Source organism: Aedes albopictus, chromosome 1 (genome assembly GCF_035046485.1).
Source record: "Aedes albopictus strain Foshan chromosome 1, AalbF5, whole genome shotgun sequence".
Taxonomy (NCBI): domain Eukaryota; kingdom Metazoa; phylum Arthropoda; class Insecta; order Diptera; family Culicidae; genus Aedes; species Aedes albopictus.
The window spans coordinates 132,052,039-132,071,792 of NC_085136.1; the positions used below are offsets into that span (position 1 = coordinate 132,052,039).

At 34.6% G+C, this 19,754-nt stretch overlaps 1 protein-coding gene across 2 annotated transcripts; it reads left to right on the forward strand.

Annotated features, from left to right (window-relative positions):
- Positions 1–869: 869 nt before the first annotated feature.
- Positions 870–14,079, forward strand: LOC134285177 (uncharacterized). 2 transcript variants are annotated; one of them, XM_062845400.1, is made up of 5 exons: positions 870–2,099; positions 6,833–10,516; positions 10,652–11,194; positions 12,659–12,937; positions 13,797–14,079. In XM_062845400.1, exons 2-5 carry the CDS (start codon positions 10,349–10,351, stop codon positions 14,001–14,003), a joined length of 1,197 nt encoding a protein of 398 aa, XP_062701384.1. In that variant the 5' UTR covers positions 870–2,099; positions 6,833–10,348; the 3' UTR covers positions 14,004–14,079. The 2 variants fall into 2 exon arrangements, with proteins under 2 accessions (XP_062701384.1, XP_062701385.1); XM_062845401.1 differs by lacking the exon at positions 870–2,099 and having other exon boundaries at positions 4,345–10,516.
- Positions 14,080–19,754: the final 5,675 nt, after the last annotated feature.

Genomic DNA, 19,754 nt, shown 5'->3' on the forward strand with positions numbered 1-19,754 from the left:
GTATAAAATAACTAGATGCATATCGTAAAACAAAAAAAAAATGAACGTCTCTGACGCTCCCGGCACAATAAATGATTGCGATAAAATTTTCAAATGGCTATATCGCATCGATGGCTCTACCGATATTCAAAATTATTTTTCCAGTCTCTTGTCAGAAACATCAAATATCCAAAAATGGACTAAAAACACTAGTTTACAGCATTTTTGAACTCGGTAAGCTGATGATCATTTTTGGTGTAGAATCATGCCCTGAATTCGAAAACGCGAAGGAAAAAAATTACAGTAGAGCGGAAAATTTTTCGACTTCCCATACAACGTTGATGATTTGAAATCGATTTTTGTTCTATTTTTAAGCAAAGTCGCTCACTTCAAACATCTCATTCTTCGTAATCAATGCTCCGATTGAGCTGAATTTTTTACTGTAACTCGCCTACATATGATATGTCAAATAAACGTCGAGAAAGAATTTTTAAGTTGGTTTTTTCTTATTGAAAAAAATACATTTCTTCAAAAAATTTTGGGAATTTTGCTAAAATTTAAGAAGATCGTCCCCAAAACTCGCCAATATGTTGAATTTCATCAATCTGACGCAAAACCTGTGTTCAGATGATCGAATGGTATTGTATTCAGCTTTTAATTTATGGAAAAAGATTTAAAATTGGTTGAACAAAACGCAATATATTTGAATTTTAGTAAATTACATATTTTGAAAAGTTACAAAACTCGATATTGAGGTAAAACTCAAAAACTGTTCTACTTTAATTTTTTTGAAGGTCGGTTTCGAAATCAGCACTAAATTGTGCTTCAAAAATTTTGGTCGTTGACAGAAGTTCACGACTTTCGTTTTATTTTGTAAACTTGTGAAATCATTCTAGGGTCCCGTATAGCCGTAGCGGTAAAAGCGCGGGTATTCAGCAAGACCATGCTGAGGGTGACGGGTTCGATTCCCGGTCGGTCCAGGACTTTCCGTAAAGGAAATTTCCTTGACTTCCTTGGGCATAGAGTACTTCGTACCTGTCACACGATGTGCAAATGCAAAAGCTGAGAAGCAGGCTCAGTCCCAGTGGGACGGTAACGCCAAAAATAGGAGAGGAGGAGTGTGATCAAACCGATATTATTTTTTTCGACATGTTTACCTTTTTTATAAACGTTCCAATTGTGTGGTTCAAATGAGAATAGTATTAGATGAAATGTTTCGAACATCCCTAGCGGTGATCAAATTGATACAATAGTTTTAATCTGTATCTCTGCGGTTGCTGAACCGATTTTTAAAATTCGTTCACCGATATATTATCCCATTATTCAAGTTTCAGACAATTGAATAAAATATATACACATACCCTATATTACGGGGCAATATCGGCAATATTTATTTTCATAATCCGAACAGCCTTGACACATACAAGATGACAATATAATCAGGGCTCGAAAACTTCAAAGCATGCTCTTACTTCACTCGAACTTTTGAACCACTTAACTCTTTTGCCTTGGATGCATATCCAAGCAAATCTTATTCACTAATCATAAAGAGAAAAAAGTGAACACTGTTAGAAAAAGTAAACACTGTTAGAAGGTAATCAAGAAAGGGGATCGTCTGAAATTGTCGTTTTTTTTTTCAGATATTTAATACAATATGCCGCGTAAATTCACGATGAGTGCGAAAACTTGTTTTGCTCGCTACATGGTAGCACATGACTATGTCAAAGCTTTTCATTTGGAAATGATTGAGTATGAAGAAGTGTGCAAAATAATGAACATCGACCCGAGAGCAGTTCGGAAGCAAAAATTCGTAAACGTTATTAACCTCAACCTTCTGCTCGGTCAATTCCGGCTAAACCGTGATGAATGGATGCGACTGCTGGGAGAAACGGCGACTTCAAAAGCACCGGAAGGGGAATCATTACAAATTATCGGTCCCACAAAAGAAGACAAATGCAACTGCGAGCACTGCAAAAGAAGTGCAGAATGGAGTGGAATTCGTCGATATAAATTTGCAGAGTATCAGTACAACCGGCTTCAGTTCACGGTCGAAATTTGTCCTGAAAAATGGAAGGAGTATAGGACAATCGACAAGAGGGAGTATTTAAAACTGCGTCCAGGTAATGGTTCACATATTTGATCAAAACAAAAAAAAACATATTCTTTTAAAGGTGTTATTGATATAGATAGTATAAAACATCTAGGAAAATATGAGGAGACTTGATCCCTTGGGGGACTTATTCCCCCAATGTTTTTTTTTTAAATCAAAAACTGGACTTACATATAGGGTGTCCCAGAAAGTATGGGCACAACTTTGCAGCTCTGCCATTTGGGGATGGATGCATAAACAATCCTTATTTTCACACATATCCTGCCTCAATATATTAACACCAAATGCCAATCATTAGAATTTGTATTTTACACTTTGTTTGAATGCGGTAGAATTTTCCCTAAAAGACCTTTCAAAGTTGCTGCACAAAATGCTATATTTTTCAATCACATAGCTTATCAAATTGTTTTCTGCACATAAAATTAAGCTCAAAAAAATTTCAAAAAATATATCCGTGAATTTCTGCATGCGTATCTATTATACAACCCTCAGTTTGAATTGAAAATATATACTTTTGAACCTGAAAACACCAAAATCGATATTTTTGAAAACCCGATTTTCAACTAGTAGAAAACAAGCTTCTGGATTAATATCACAGCATGCAGAAAACTACAAATAAATTTCACTATAAGTTAATTAAATGCTCCAGCTTTATGAAGTGTAGATTGAATTATTTTTATTCTCGTTAAAACGTTCTTTAAAACTCAAATGTCTGTGAGCATGTCTCAACCAGAAATAGAAAAGGCGATTTTTTCAGTTTTCTCAAAATTTTGAAGTACCCGTACGCACAAGCAAAACAAATTTTTATTAAAAATTCAAGCAGCTATCTAAGGAATCATGTTTTCGAATATATCATGCCAAAAAAATTCGAAAACAATGTTTCGAATTTCGGTTTTGGGCAAAACCGTAAAAAAGTAGTTTGTGCAGAAGTTTTAGAAGTTGTTTTTTTTTCATTTAAAATATTCTGCATACAAAAACCCTTTTTAAGGTATAAACTCTTTATAGGTATCAATGAAAATACTTTGAATAAAAATACAAGAATATAAAAATTGTTGTTTGTTAAGAAAATGATTGCATTTTCGTTATACAAAGTTGTGCCCATACTTTCTGGGTTACCCTATATTTTCAAACCTGATCGCTTGTTTTCAGTTTTTCATAAATCTTCTAGGCGATTTCTTAAAATAGCAATACCCTTGTGAAAGCTTTTAACAAATTCGATTTCCGTAGCATATAGGAGAACTTACGTATTTTCTGCAGTTTAGCTCTCTTCAACCAAGCATAGTTAGGGGAAGGGTAAATGGTTTATGCGGCCATGAAAAGTATAAAATGCACCATAGAGAAATAAAAGTGTACCATAAATAATGAAGCAATGTACAAATAAAACGTGCAGCTTTCTCCATAAATAAATGAAAATCAAGCCTAACTTTACCAAACACCGTACTAGAGTGTCCATTTCCCGGCCAATTTTCGTGTCCCGGGATTCGGGACAAAATACTTAGCTAATCCCGGAAAATCCCGGGATCCCGGGATTTTTTAAAATTTCAATAAAACCCAGAAAATTGATTTGTTTAGCTTTTGTGCAGTTGAAATATTCATTTTTTAAGTTATGGTTATTTCTGTATCCATCACAAGAAGTATTATAAAATGGCTATACAATGTACTGCACTACTACTTGATGTACAAATGTCAATAACGAAATACATATAAAAGTATCAACGTTATGTTCGCCAAGAACAGTCTGTTTTCAACTGTTTAGTAGTTAATTTTTTGCAAGTAATTTTCTACCAATATCTAATAGTTTAAGAGAAATAATTATCATAATCTGTATTATATCGCTACGGAAGATGTTTGTATTGTTGATATGTATCGTAAAAATCGCACTTCAATATAACTTTAGAGTACCTTTTGAACTCTTAGTTTCCGAATATTTCAATACAAAAGGTTGGACTCTTTTTGCAATTGCGGTTTTCCAAAATTTTAAAACTTTTGTACTTGTTATTGAGATTCATTAATTATCTTCTGAAGAAGTTCAAATTATTTATATAATATAGGAAAAGTTTGATCTCACATTTCCAAAATTACAATGTAATATGGTATGTGGGCTATGTCCAGTTTGTTCTTGCTGCTACTGGATAAACCAATAAATAGAAAAAGATGAATGAAATGCATAACATGATACCAAGTTTTTCATTAATGATTGATTTTTTTTTCAAGGATGACCTAGTGCCCAAAGCTCGATGGTGGTGTGTGAGAAAACCGTTCATATTTCGAAAGTGAAAATGGGCAGATAAAGTTTTTGCCTTGATATTTGGCAGTTTTATCTACAAATTGTCTTCATCCCGGGATTCCCGGGATTGTCGGTATTTCTGAAATGATATCCCGGGATTCGGGAAATCCCGAAATCACTCAAATCCCGGGAATTCTTGTCCCGGGATGTCCCGGGAAGGACACTCTACACCGTACATATGTATACATAAACAAGATTTTCATAAGAAGCGCTGCATTTTGTTTAGGTCTACGTGTAGCACCCACCTTTGGGTTTGATTTGTGTAAATATACCATACAATTTTTTTTTTTGTGTAAATATACCATACAATTTTTTATGGAGCCTTTTTGTTTTTTTATGGTGCATTTTCAATTTTCTGTGGGTGCATTAAATAGGCTGCCTTAGGGGAAGTGTTCCATATGTTCAGCAGGCTGCTCCCAATTCCATCTTACTCAAAACAAATGATTGAAGCGCTGTTATTTTTGTTAGAAGTGAGCACGCATGATAACAAAAAGAACGGAATCAATCGGTGCCGTAGAGTAATGCGGGGCAAAAGTTCGCAGTGGGTCTTTCTCAGCACATGAGTTTAAAACCCAAGCAAATCTCTATGGGCTGGACACATTAGCAGGTTAGCTGTTCGCCAATAGAAAATGGAAATATTTTGCAATGTTGTGGCAGGTTTATAATTCAGCTGTTTTGATCTAATTTTTGGACATTTTGGAATAAGCTTTTGCAGTCATAGGAATAAGAAAAATCACAAAACCCCCAGATGCCGAAAGATCGTCATTGTACAGTCGTTTATGAGGTGCACTCATTTCAATACAAAACTTAAAGCGCTACATGTAGGCTGTTGTTACAGCCTCAACAGTGGGGCAGAAGTTCGCACTTGATTTTTGGATCTAGCACATCCATATGTTTGCTGATATTATGGAATAGAAACTGTTAAACTTGTATAAAATGTGTAGCATAAACTCTAAAACTTTTTTGGCAGAGGGTTTGAACCTAATTTTGGAAGGATAGCGATTGCAAGAGCAGTGTTTTTTGCGTTTACCATTTGGGCAGCGGAACCTATTTTGGGTACATTCAGCTATAGCTCATTCGATTTAGAGCCTACTAATTATAATTTTTGTACATGGTTAGATTCTGTACATATCTCACAAATATAAAAACAAGAAAAAGAATACAAAATTAACCCAGTTATAACGTGAAGTACCCAAAATAGGTCCCTCTGCCAAAAGTATACTAGTCCCTATTTTCATGATAGCATAGCATAGCATAGCATGAATACTTGCACAAATCTTGGATGGAGTTGCAAAGTTGAATATTTCCATTGACATTGCTGATGTCGCTACTATCTACAATGTCATAGATTCACTCAGCTCCACACACCTGGCCAAGTCTTCGCAAGCATTTATAAATCCCTTCATCAACTTAGAAAGAGCCCAGAACTGAAGCATCTTCCAATAGATGAAAGGATGTTGAAAATAGCGAATTTTCAACTTATATGCAGTTATAAAGTAAATATACTGAAGTAGAATTATTTATAAATGAATAATATTGGAAAGATCTCACCAATTGTTGTGGGGTTTTTGTGGTTCAATGCCGATCATCTAATTGCCTTGATTAATGTTCTTCTCTGTAAAGAACAACACAATACTCAGCAAAGAACAACACAATATTGAACACTAAACTCCCGCGCATCTATTGTTTTGATTTTCACTCGAGACAGTAGCGAACGCGATCGATTATGCTGCCATACTCACCCCTTACAGGAGCGATGCATGCACAGCAAAGAACAACACAATACTGAATACTAAACACCCGCGCATCTATTGTTTTGATTTTCACTCGAGACAATAGCGAACGCGATTGATTATGCTGCCATACACAGCAAAGAACAACACAATACTTATACTCTATACTAGTCCCTATTTTCATGATTACCCGAAAATATATGCAAAATCCTGAATACACAAACGCAGCAGATCTTTTTCCAGTTGAGCCGTAATGGTAAGCATAAGAAAAACAAATAATATGGCTAAAATGAATGGATGAATATGAATATGAACATTACATAAACGAACTTTTTATCAGCAGCTATTAAACAAGTGCGAACTTTTGCCCCCAGCATGGGCCAATACAAATATTGGCTGGTCCAGGGGGGGGGGGGCGACGAAAATAATAAAGCATTTATTTTAAAAAAAAAAACAAAATAAATCTCATGCGAAAATCGGATCGAGTTTTGCGTTTACTTTATAGTTACAGATGAATTAAGAAAAGGAATCAAGTCTACTCAGTTTCTCCTATGATATACTATGATATACTTAGCGTTGACGTTGCAGTTCTCTAAGAAACTTTCTAAAGCAAGCTTGCTTGTTTTATATATTATGAAAATAGAATATAGAGTTTGGTACATACTTATACCAGAAATACGAACATGTATAAATTTACGAATCTTGTTCTTTATTCCAAAATAGGTTTCGCTGGATTTGTCACAACCAAACTGAGACAACTTGGATGGCAATGCATACCTGCTGTCAAAGACAACTATTTTGTGGTCTCTGAAAACTGTTTGAGGGTACCTGTTTATTGCGTTTGGGGTGATGTAGAGCCATGCAATCTTCTCATCCTTGACTACTATCCGGAATCGTTGGAGTGTAATCCTGAAAATCAATCTAAGGTTTTCATTGCACGAGCTACTGATATGCCACTGAAACACTGCGAACATACATATCGGGTTCCTCAAATACGAGGAGATTCAAGAAATGTCGCTTTAATTGATTCTTCGAGAATGACACCAAAAACGCACGATGAGTATTTAATAACGCGTTACGGAGAGATGAACAGCCTAGTAGCTATGGAGAAGTGGCCAGCTTCTAGGCAGACACTAAAAAATGTCAGAAGCGAATACTTGAACAGGTTTCGGCTCGCAAACGATAATGTCACAGAACTGGCTATGTTATGGGAAAATGAAAGGCAGATGCCTGAAACCTTGGTTGGTCCACTCGATGAGTTTCGGTAAGCTAATTGTAAATTTTACTTAAATAATATATTGTACGGTCATTATCTACATTAGACTCAATCCTAGCTACAGTGTTTCCAACAAAAAAAAGGTCTAACGGCATGTAGTACACATTGGTACGAAGGTTCTCAGAATTCAATGGTAGCCTACCTTTCCAGAAAAATATAGTGGAGAACAAAAAAATTTCCACGGACACCACATATGTACTTTAAAAAATCCTAAGCAAAAACAAAATATTTTTTTTTAGTCTTTATTATAGAGACTTTCAGCCTGGGGCTGGAATTGTTCTCCACAAATTTTTTCTCCTGTTGAGTTTAATTGGTTAAAAAAGTCGGAGACATTATTTTTTGTAATTGCGTTGCGAATTACCCTACTTTTCACTCGCGGTAACAACTAAATAACTGCTGCTGCATGACGACGACGGAACTTTGAAAATTTTCGATAGCTAGCTTTCCATAGCCTACCTGATCGAACAAAAACACCACGCTGACGCGCATGGAGGCTCGCACGTGTTCCCTTCTGATACAGGTTTGAATAGCTAGAAAATATTATACCGAACGAGTATTTTTGCAATTACAAAAAACTTTGTATGCAACTCGTTGCAAAACTCAATTTTTTCAGCACTCGTCGTATTTATCCAACTCGGCAAGCCTCGTTGGATAAACGTACGACTCGTGCTTAAAAAATCATCATTTTGCAACTTGTTGCATAAATAACTATAGGAAATCCGAAAAAAATCTCAAAAAAACATTTTTGGAAGGGAATAACATAAGCTATAGTCTGTGAAGTTTTCAAGATGTGTTTTTTTTATCCTGAGTAACGACCAATTTTCTGAACATTGTCCAGATGTTGGTTGATTTTCGACCATCTTGATTATTAATTTGCACAAAAATAATCATTACTCAGGAACGAAAAAAACACGTCTTGAAAATTTCACACAATATCCCTTTCGGGACGAACCAGCACAACAGATATAACAGATCTGCACAATTTTTTCATCTGTATAATCTTTTTTGTATGTCATGTAAATTGTTCTAATTATTGAATCATTATGTTTACTTGTATGTGTGCGAAAAACTTTTTGTTTAAATTGCATATGCCATTTACTACAACAAATAAAACACACTCCCAGTCAATCGTTCAGTTGATTCATTGTGCAACTGTCATTGGTTCGGCTCAATCACGGAGTAGCAACCATACATATGTGCAGTCAGCTAAGCTAAAGCTAAGCTAAGCTAAGCTAAGCTAAGCACAACAAATTAAACAAAAAATGAACAAAATCGTAGAACATGAAAAAGTTTTATCTGTCGCATATTTTTTATTTTCGATTTATCTAGGTAGAAAAACCTAGACATCGAAAGATATAGAGTAGTTCTTCCAAATGACGAATAAAAAGTATTGTTTTGTTAAGAAGTCTAATGGTGGTAAGCTCCACGGCGTATTAGACGCCAATCTCGTATTATCCTCGATTTTCCTATAGAAAAATCAAGGATAATATGAGATTGTCGTCTACTATGCCATGAAGCTTACCACCATAAGAGCTCTAGAGAGCCAAAGTTGGGCCATTTGTATGGAGATTTCCAATTTTAGTGCTCCGTCCCGAAAGGGATATAGCTTATAAAATTTCCTTCAAAAAAAAATTTTTTTTGAGATTTTCTCCGGACTTTTTAAATAGTTTTTCGGACTTTTCCAACCGATTTTCCTCAACTGATTCGGTTGATTGTTTTCCGGTTCGTCGGAACGTTTTCCGAGAAGTGAAAGCAGGAGACCGCCGCATTTCTGTCTGCGAAGACTGGAAGAGTATAATCCTTGGACATTTGAATGGATATTAATCGGTGAGCTCGCTCCATATTATTAAAATGATTAAAAGTATTTAATATATAATTTTACAATATTGTGTGTTTCCTCAATAAATCAAGTCACGTCAAGTGTCGACCACTTTTAATTATTAATATTTCGTTTTTTTTTTAATTAAAATTATTTGGCTGGTTCGTCATCTTCGATGTCGACATTTTGACTCGTAAAAGAGTAAATGTCGTAATTCATATAGAGGTTGCATGAGTCACATCACTTCCCAAAGTGTATCCAGATCGTGCAACTTTTCCCCCTCCTCACTAAAATCCTTCCCGTGACAGTCGTGAAGAAGATGCTTATGATTTCACCAAAAAAAAAAAATGTGCCTACGATGCTTTATTCTTAAAAATGTTTGTTTTCCACTGGAGTTTTCCGGAAAATTGGACGATCCTGATTTTATTCAATTTATTTTTTTTTTCATATATATGTGAGCCCAATAAATAAATAAAAAAAAATCCACTAGTGGTACACAGTGTAAGCGTGGTGAACACCCGAAAAATACAATTTATATCCAAGATATGTGTGGAAGTACATCTAAGGAAGTCTACAATTAAATAAAATACCGTATCTAATACTTATTATGTTACAATTGTAGGTTCTAGGAATTTATTATTACGTCTTATTTCTCATAGCTATGTGCAGTATGTTGCAGTGGGACCACTCAAAGTTGTTTTGATGTGCAGTGACCAAATCCGAATTTTGAAAAACGAGCGCCAGAGATATGATCAGTCAGTTCTACCAAAACGCCCACGGTTCTCACTACAATTGGATGCCACCGGTAGTTTGATTGCACCGGTAAAACAATGCAATGAGAAAAAACGTCGATATAATTATGCCCTTGTGCTACCGCTTCAAATCCCAGGAGATTCCAGCAATCATAAGCTTATTTTCTCGGTAGCAGATTATATCACTAATCTGCACACCGCCAAAAGTATTCACTTCTTTTTGTCGGAAGTTGTGGAGCGTGAACCAGGAATACAAGGTAAGAATTGAGTATTTCTGTAGTGATTATATCATATACCTTAAGTCAATAAAGGATCAGTATTATAAAAAAATTTCAGCCATCACAACAGATTTTTGCTGGGCGCAAATCACTGCAATCGTACGATTAAACCGGATGATGAACGTAGAAGCGTATTTGAAGCTCACTTACAGATATGTCACGGAAAATGATGCCGAACTACACCAATATATGGATTCAAGCTTCATTTTTTGCTTTCTCTGTCTTACGCATTTGAGCAAGAATGTCTTGAAAGATTTGACGGCGACAGTCAAGGATAAACAGGTGAGTACATAGAAAATATCAATTTACTTATTCAAAACACAATAAATTTAGGAGGCCATTCTTGGATGATCAAAATTATTATTTTTATATGTTCATCTTGAAAAACACGTAGAGAATGTAAAACTTTGATTTTAGGTTCTTGCCGTAATGCAGTGCATCTTCGTGGAAATGGTCCTGTGTAGAGAGTACCAGAGATTATTAACTCTTTTCAGAACTCTGTGTATCATTCAGTTTACGAATAATCGCATTACCGACGAGTTTGTGCAGTGTATTTCTGAGGACACGCTGAAACAATTCATTGACCACGTTACTATGCATGAGGATGAAGAGAATTATGATGAAGATACCGACAACCTTCCCTTGTATGAAACATCGCCATTCTTCAAAGATTGCAGTACTATTTATGAAGACATGAAACACAAGTATCAACCAGCTGACTCTGCCGTCGTGGACGTTTTTCTTAAAAAGTACATGGCTTATGTGCCTTTGTGGACGGCAATATGTCACATGCCTAAGTCCGGAACAGCGAAGCATAACAGCATACCATTTTTCCGATTTAATACCAATTGCGTGGAAAGATATTGGGGGCAAACAAAAGAAAGTTTAAGAGCTCAAATACTTGAGTATGGAAAAACCCCCATCGCGATCTCTCGGTTCATACGGTTTAAGAAATCACAGGTTTGTATCAATTGCAAAATGTATTCGTAAGTTTTATATTGAATTTGGGCTTAATTAACTGACTGGTAATTTAGATTATATAATGCTGGACATAATTATAGCCACCATAACCCCATTATCAAGCATTCAACTCTGTTCCTTGTTAGAAATATTTATATGCATATGTACACTCCCGATAAAAAGTTTGGAGTTACTCGGAACAATATTAAATTTGGCTTTTCTGCAGGATTGCTGAAAATTAGGTTGACTAGATTGTAAGATAAGAGAGTACTTATAACCTATTTTCTATAAGCTTTCAATTCGTTTTTACCGAACTAAGCTGAAAAATTTAGGAAAAAAGTTATCAAGTACCGTCGTTTGAGGTGACATTGGTCCATCGATTTCACGGATTCAATATAAGTCAGAGAATTCGACGGTGGATACCAAGTATCTTAGAATTATGTATTCTAGTAGTTTAGCATACAATATGCATTCCCGTCGTATTCTAAACATGTGGAATAGTGGCCCAATGACACCCCGCACGATGGTAAATTTACTATTGATATCATCGACCAACAGTTTAAGGTCACCCATCAATATGATGTACCAACCAAATCTTTAAAATAAGGCAAGAAGAATTAAAATTGAATAAAAGATGACCGTTATATGTTTACTAAACTGACCCCTACCCGACTAGAAAAATATATCAAGTTTATAACACATTGTGTTATGATAACATGAAATTTTTCTATAACTTATTTTGTTATAAATTAGATGCAGGATGATGTTAAAATAACTAAAACTGTAACAAAAAGTACACCGGTCTAATCAAAATAATAACCTATTTTGTTATAATCAGAACAAAACTATAACACAATATGATATAAATTTTAGTTTCAAAAAACTAGTTTCTATCATATTTTGATACAATTGTGTAAAATAATGTTCTGAATGTCAAAGAATCAGAACTAAATTATTTCACAATGAGTTATTGAACAACATTTATAACATAATATGATACAATTGAGTTATAATATTTGTAAACACCAATGATGTTAAACATGATTATATCACAATGAGTTATACATATCATGGTTTGTTATAATTATGTTATATTTTTGTTAGAATCTTCTAGTCGGGTAACTTGTGACTGATACATCATATTTAGGGGTGACACACCACAAACTGATGGTCGATGATATCAAGTTCGGTTGTAAACTGAAAGAAAATAGGGTATATTACCGCTCTCATTCTAAAAGTTGGTCGAACAAAGCCAAATTTATTTTTTGCAAATCTGGCACTTTAGATCACCATTTTTTTTTGGTTTCACGTAAATCTTGTTTGATTTTTTCTGACTTATTATCGTTTGAATTGTTTGTTTGTTTATTACCCGGAATTTTCATCCCGTTATCTTTTCAATGGTTAGCTAAGAATGGTTTTGATTATTCAACAACAATATTTAATTTTTTTTTTATTATTTTATAGACACGGGCAGAAATTATTCGTTACAGGAATCACATACCGATCAGCAAAATGAGCTGCCGTGCAGGGACTTACAACAGGCAAATGAAGTCCAAAGCTGATCTCAAATTCCACCAATTAAGTCAACCACTGAAGGTAGAGGACAGTAATCCTCTCAATCGATCTTCCGACAAGACAAATATAAAAACATGTGATCTTGAATCTGTTCAGGCTGAATGGAGCCGAACATCGAAGCAAGATCTCCAGACTACTCCTAAGGGACTGCAGTATAAACCAGTTCAGGTAGGTTAGAAACTAACCCAGGCTTTAACTTCAGATCATATCGAATTCAACGCATGAATGGCCTGGGTGTCACCTTTCACAATTCATATGTCATGTTCATTAGCTTGGGACACGATTGTATGGAAAAACAAATCCTCGCTCCAGTTGACTTTTTGAATATCTTCTAGGTTCCATATGAACTGTGTAAAATTTCAACGCAATCGGTGAAACTATAATTTAGCGTATGCGGTTCATAGTTTGCATGGGCTTTACTATGGAAGAAGTTAAACTTTCAGAAAAAAAATTCCAGAGGACGCTCTTTGTATCCTTAATTTAAATCAATCATCGCTTCATGTAGACAAATCATTTATGAATCATTCCTTCGAAGGCCGCAAAACAATTAGATGCTTGTAAAAAAAAGTTATCAAATTATATCCGATTAGCGATCCGACGAACGGATTTTTGTTGTGTTGAGCACTGCTGCTGTCGCTGTTGAATGGGGTGGCGAGCGGCATAACCACCCCCAGAAACAGCAACAGCTGCAGTGCTGCTGAAAAAAAAACAAAACAATGAGCCATTCGTCTGATCGCTAATCGGTAATAATTTAATAACTTTTTCCGCAAGCATTCAATTGTTTTGCGGTCTTCGAAGGAATGATTCATACATTATTTCTCCATAAGAAGCGATTTAAATTAAGGAGACAAGGGGCGACCTCTGTGATTATTTTTAAATGAAAGTGTGACATGGTAAATACACAAGCTGCTAAAGCTGCACTGAGCTCGCGTTGATGAAAATTCCAAGGCTTCGTTGATGATCTTAAATGTGCGTGACAATTTATTTAGGTCTGTTTATACTTATAGGCATGCATATTTTTTTTTAGAAAAAACTGTTCGACAAGCGGCTGGAGACACTTTCTTTGAGATCATCGAGCATTTGTGACTACATCAAAATGCACGACAACATACAGTTGAATCGATCCAAGCATCCGTACTACGTTGCTCGATTCGGAAACCATTGTCTTGACGTGAATGACATGTGCAGTCTCGCTCCAGGACGGTATGTATTATTTATATTCGTATTTGACTAAACTGTGAAATGTCTAAATAATGTAAACGTCATTAAGATATGAATTATTTATAGATTAATAGATTAATCTATCGCGAAGCTAGAACCGTTCTCGGTAAACACTATTTTTTAGACAACCAATTTTTGAAATGTCATATCTCTGAAACCATTGAATTGAATTTAATGAAATGTTGAGCATTCATTAACAAGATATTGATACTTGATACGACGTTATAAAATGTAATATTTTCTCACAACTAATAAAGTCATACCAGTTTGACGTTTTCACCCATAAAGAGGAAAATATGTCAAATTTGTAACACCGCACAAAAAATAATAAATGCTTGTCTTGCTCCAATACCAATAAGTTCTAATATATTTGATATTAGAAAATCTTAGGATATCAAATCTAAAATCAAAACAAAATGAATATTTCGAGAAAAAAACAAATGTCTATCATAATTTTTTGATTGTTCAAAAAAACGTCTATTTCTTTTTTTGTTTTATTATTTTTTTATAAGCTACCTTATTTCCTAACTCTAAAGGTGAGTGTAGAATAAGCTTTAAGTTAAAATACACATTAATAAAAACGAAACAAAAAAAAAACTCTAAAGGTAGCTTTTAAAAATATCTGAATAATCCGTGGAAATAATATCACAAACTTTCTTAAAGCAATAGTATATTGTTGGTAAACGTTCAACATTTCATTCGATTTTAAAAATTAGTCGTTCTAAAAACAGTATTTCACGAGAACGGTTCTATCTTTGTGAAAAAAATACCAATCGCGCCCAAATTTCTACCAATAAAGCACATATAATAGGCTGACAAACAGTTCAAATTAGAGAATTTTAGTGCACTCTATGAAAAGTTACAGCTTATTGAACTTTTTTGTGAAATAAAAAAGGCTGCCTATCCCTGGCCATCCTCTGTATGTCTCTCTCTCTTCTTGGCGTAACGTCCTCATTGGGACAAAGCCTGCTTCTCAGCTTAGTGTTCTATGAGCACTTCCACAGTTATTAACTGAGAGCTTCCTCTGCCAATGACCATTTTGCATGTGTATATCGTGTGGCAGGCACGAAGATACTCTATGCCCAAGGAAGTCAAGGAAATTTCCTTTACTAAAAGATCCTGGACCGACCGGGAATCGAACCCGTCACCCTCAGCATGGTCATGCTGAATACCCGTGCGTTTACCGCCTCGGCTATATGGGCCCTCCTCTGTATGTAGTTCTATTGAATTATACTTAAATTTCGGGATCTATATAAGGTACTTCATTGCTTTGTTTTTAAATTTTGAAATACAGCCTTTTTTGTCTTTATCTCGTTATTTTTAAACTTAGGCTTGTCCATCTCGGGAAATACAGGCTTTATGACAAATAATTATAACTACTTATGCTTTTCTTTAGATTTATTTGAAAACATTAAAAAACATTGAAGGGCCCATATAGCTGTAGCGGTAAACGCGCGTGTATTCAGCAAGACCATGCTGAGGGTGACGGGATCGATTCCCGGTCGGTCCAGGATTTTTTAAAGGAAATTTCCTGGACTTCCTTGGGCATAGTGTACTTCGTACCTGCCACACGATGAACAAATGCAAAATGGTCAGGCAAAAGAAGCTCTCAGTTCATAACTGTGGAAGTGCTCATAGAACACTAAGCTGAGAAGCAGGCTCAGTCCCTGTGGGACGTACCGCCAAGAAGAGAGGAAAAACATTGAAACAATTTTTTTTTGTTCAAAAATGCTCTACTGTTTATAGCCGTTGTCTAAAATACCTACCTAATATCGATAATACATATTGTTAAATAACGTTTGTGAACTAATTGAACGCCATTTTTTGAGTAATAATAATCAAAAATTTAAACACAAAAATTTGTCGAGGATATCAGTTGAGAAAAACAACATATTCATGTATTTCAATCACCTTAAAATGCATAAACTTTCATGTAATATTTTATTCACAGACATGATATTCGATGATTTTCTTAAAATGGGTTTAAAGTGTATACTTTTGTGGAAATTAGAGCAAAATCTTCGCATGTATTTCACTGCGTTATAACATAGCAAAGTGTATGGATGTAATCTGATGAAAAGTAAAGTTATGTTAGTTAACAGTGGTTGTACCCAACATGTTCTTCCAGGCTTTTACATATTCAGATAGATGTTTGCCTCTAGTAATGAAAACTAAATCGGAAACAAACTGAATAAGTCAAGAATCACATGACAAAGTAATGTTATAAACTAATTTATGGTTGCTAATTTGTTATTTCACACTGTTATCACGAAAACTGTTTGAATTTAGTGTAAGCACGACAAGAAATATATTTAGAATAGACTAAAATATAAACGTCACATAATAAAAGCAAAATTTTCCATAAATAATTGAAAAATTGCCAGTAAATAAATAGGGGTGAGAGCAATATTATGATGATGATGATAGTGTTCTACCATCTATTGTAGCAAGGCAGCTGCCTATAGCACTGGAATAATCTGAAAAGCGATTTGATCAAGATTGTGCTGTTGTTAGAGGTCAGTCATTCTCCTGTATGAAGGGCCAAAAAGGGTTGTGCGGACCCGCAAGCAGAGACACTTGCGCGAAACCCGCGTCAGGGGAAAAGAATCTCCTTCCAGAAGAAGGTTCTCACAACTGCAAAATCAAGCCCTCGATTGACAGAATACTCCCAATAGATGGGGTCGAAGAGCCCGCCCTCAATCCACGAAATGCTAACAACAAGGAGGAGGCAGTTCCAAGCTCCTGTCCAAGTCGTTTCAATCGGGTGCCCTGATGGTCCCTCCCTTTCCCAATATATGATGAGATATGTATATGTAATGTATGTCAGTGTGTGTTGTATATGTTTTGTTATACATTTGTTTGAAAAACAATCATAATCATGATTAATAAGCATTCATAAAATATGCAAAAAATTACCTGATTACTCCTGAAATAAAATGTGGATTAGCAACAAAATATTAAAAAAAAAAACACATCAAATCTCGATCCTGGAATGTCTGCTCACAACTGATCGGCCACTTTAGGCATGAAAACATTAACAAGATCGAAATTTGATGTGGTGGTAGATCTTACGCCGCAACGCACCATTCTAGGTGATCTACCAACGTTACGGAGCAAAATAGGGGTGAGAGCAATATTAAACTACAAAAGTTCCATAAACAAATCAAAAAGTGCATAAATAAATCAAAATTTCCCATAAACAATTCATTTTTCGAGCAATAATAAACACCAAAAAAGCAATAAAAAAAAAATCAAAAATTGCAATAAAAAATATAACTTTTCCCAGCAAAAAAAGTTCATATTTTCCATAAATAAATTTGATTTTTCCATAAAAATTGAAAATTTCACAATAAAAAAATATCGAAAATGCAATAAAAAATTCAAAAATTGCAATGAATAAAAAACTAAATTATCAATAAATATGAAAGAAATAGCAATAAACAGAAATGCTTTTCTAGTAAAAAACACGCTTTGAGCCATGCGGCGTAGCCGCATAGAGGATTGAGGAACTGAGGCGGCAGAAAGCCGCCGAAGTGACCGAAATCCGATGCACCGAAACTGCGTCGATTAGGTTCTATGCAAACCACAGATCCAAGAATTTGCCCGATAGAATGCAAACAGAGTTGTTATCCCTTTTTTAAGTCCGACGAGCGTTAGCGAGTTCGGACAGCAAGCGATTGCTCGGGGAACTGATCTCATAGTTGTGCCTTTCCTCAGTACTTTTATCATATACATACGATTTTTTTTTTTTTTTTTATGTCTTTATTTATGAGATTTTCAGCCCGAGGCTGGTTCATCTCAGACATACGATTTTGCATTTTTGGCATTTTTGTTAATGGATCATTTAGTCATTTATTTATTGCAATTTTTGAATTTTTTTATTGCATTTTCAATATTTTTTTATTGTGAAATTTTCATTTTTTATGGGAAAATCAAATTTATTTATGGAAAATTTGAACTTTTTTCCTGAGAAAAGTTATATTTTTTTATTGCAATTTTTGATTTATTTATTGCTTTTTTGGTGTTTAATATTGGTCGAAAAATGAATTGCTTATGGGAAATTTTGATTTATTTATGCACTTTTTGATTTGTTCATGGAACTTTTGTAGTTTAATATTGCTCCCACCCCTATTTATTTACTGGTAATTTTTGTATTATATATGGAAAATTTTGCATTTATTATGGGACGTTTAATTGTCTGCCATTTAGAATATAACAAGACTTATGTTTTAATTTCTAAACATATTTGCTCAAAAATATCTCTTTTCGAAAATGGTCAAACAGTACCCGAGCAGGAGAAAATAGCTGTAGAATACCAAGCTCAGGTATGGAAAACCCAATACCTAAAACCTGAATAAGGTATTGAGTAGCCCTGCATTAGAGGTAAAATACCTCAAATAATAACTGAAGTACCGAAGTCTTCGAATACCGTGTGAACATCAGGTATTGCAATACCTAAATAATAATAGGCGATTTTTTCATACAAATATTGACTTTTTCATAATTTCAAGCAGTACACAATACCAAACCAATAACTCGTTCAGGTATTTTTTGTCGGTCACTCAATACCTGCACAATACCAAAATGAGCTATTCTCAATACCTGCATATCCGATCAATACCTTGTTTATGTATGATACCAGATTTAGGTATGCAGCAGTTATGTGTCAGTTATTCATTCCTGCTCGCTCGGGTAATAAACTCATCATGATGTGCGAATGTATCAAACATTGACGAATGACAAAGTCAAGGCTTACTTTTTTTTTTGGCGTTTATACATGCTAAACCTTTGCTCTTATTTACTCAAAAATGTAAACTTAAAAACATATTAAAAATACCATAAAAAATCTGACTGTTAAAAAATGTTACAGTAATGTTTCGATTTGATCACCACAAGGCTTACTTTTTTTTTGGCGTTTATACATGCTAAACCTTTGCTCTTATTTACTCAAAAATGTAAACTTAAAAACATATTAAAAATACCATAAAAAATCTGACTGTTAAAAAATGTTACAGTAATGTTTCGATTTGATCACCACAAGGCTTACTTTTTTTTTTGGCGTTTATACATGCTAAACCTTTGCTCTTATTTACTCAAAAATGTAAACTTAAAAACATATTAAAAATACCATAAAAAATCTGACTGTTAAAAAATGTTACAGTAATGTTTCGATTTGATCACCACAAGCTGAGAAGCAGGCTCAGTCCCAGTGGGACGTAACGCCAAGAAGAGGGGGAGGACGTGACAGTCCTCCATTTTTCTTTAATTTCCTGTTACATTTGAGAGTAACTCTCCTTCCTTTTCATCAAGATGGATGTTGAAGGCATGCTTTGCAATGTTGAAAATATTGAAAACGCGTATAGATTTTGCACAATCATTAAACCAATTTTTGAAAAATTTAATCAGAACATTACTGTACATGAAGGCTTATGCATTTTTGCCGAAGGGAAAACTTGCCCGATTGCAAGAAGGTTTTATATATTATACATTTAACGTAATTTTCGAAAACTTTCTACAACAAATCAATGAATATTTTATTTTCTTGATTTCCTCGACATATTTTTTTTAATTTTGCATTCGTGTCTAAATATATGGTAGGTGTTTTATGAAACGGCCAATAGCCAATAGTAGACTTTGGAAATTTGACGTTTTTGGTAAATATTTTCAGCACTAATAGTCGAACAACTTTGCCAGAGACTCCATATCGCTAAAAGGCAATTTGACCAAAATGACTTGTAGGACTTTTATATAAATAGCGTAAAAA

What these genes read in the sequence shown, in the direction of transcription:
- LOC134285177 (XM_062845400.1), top strand. Translation starts at nt 10,349, where the DNA reads ATGATGAACGTAGAAGCGTATTTGAAGCTCACTTACAGATATGTCACG. An exon ending in CGACAGTCAAGGATAAACAG is followed by an intron (nt 10,517 to 10,651) that starts GTGAGTACATAG and finishes CTTTGATTTTAG; the next exon opens with GTTCTTGCCGTAATGCAGTG. An exon ending in TGCAGTATAAACCAGTTCAG is followed by an intron (nt 12,938 to 13,796) that starts GTAGGTTAGAAA and finishes ATTTTTTTTTAG; the next exon opens with AAAAAACTGTTCGACAAGCG.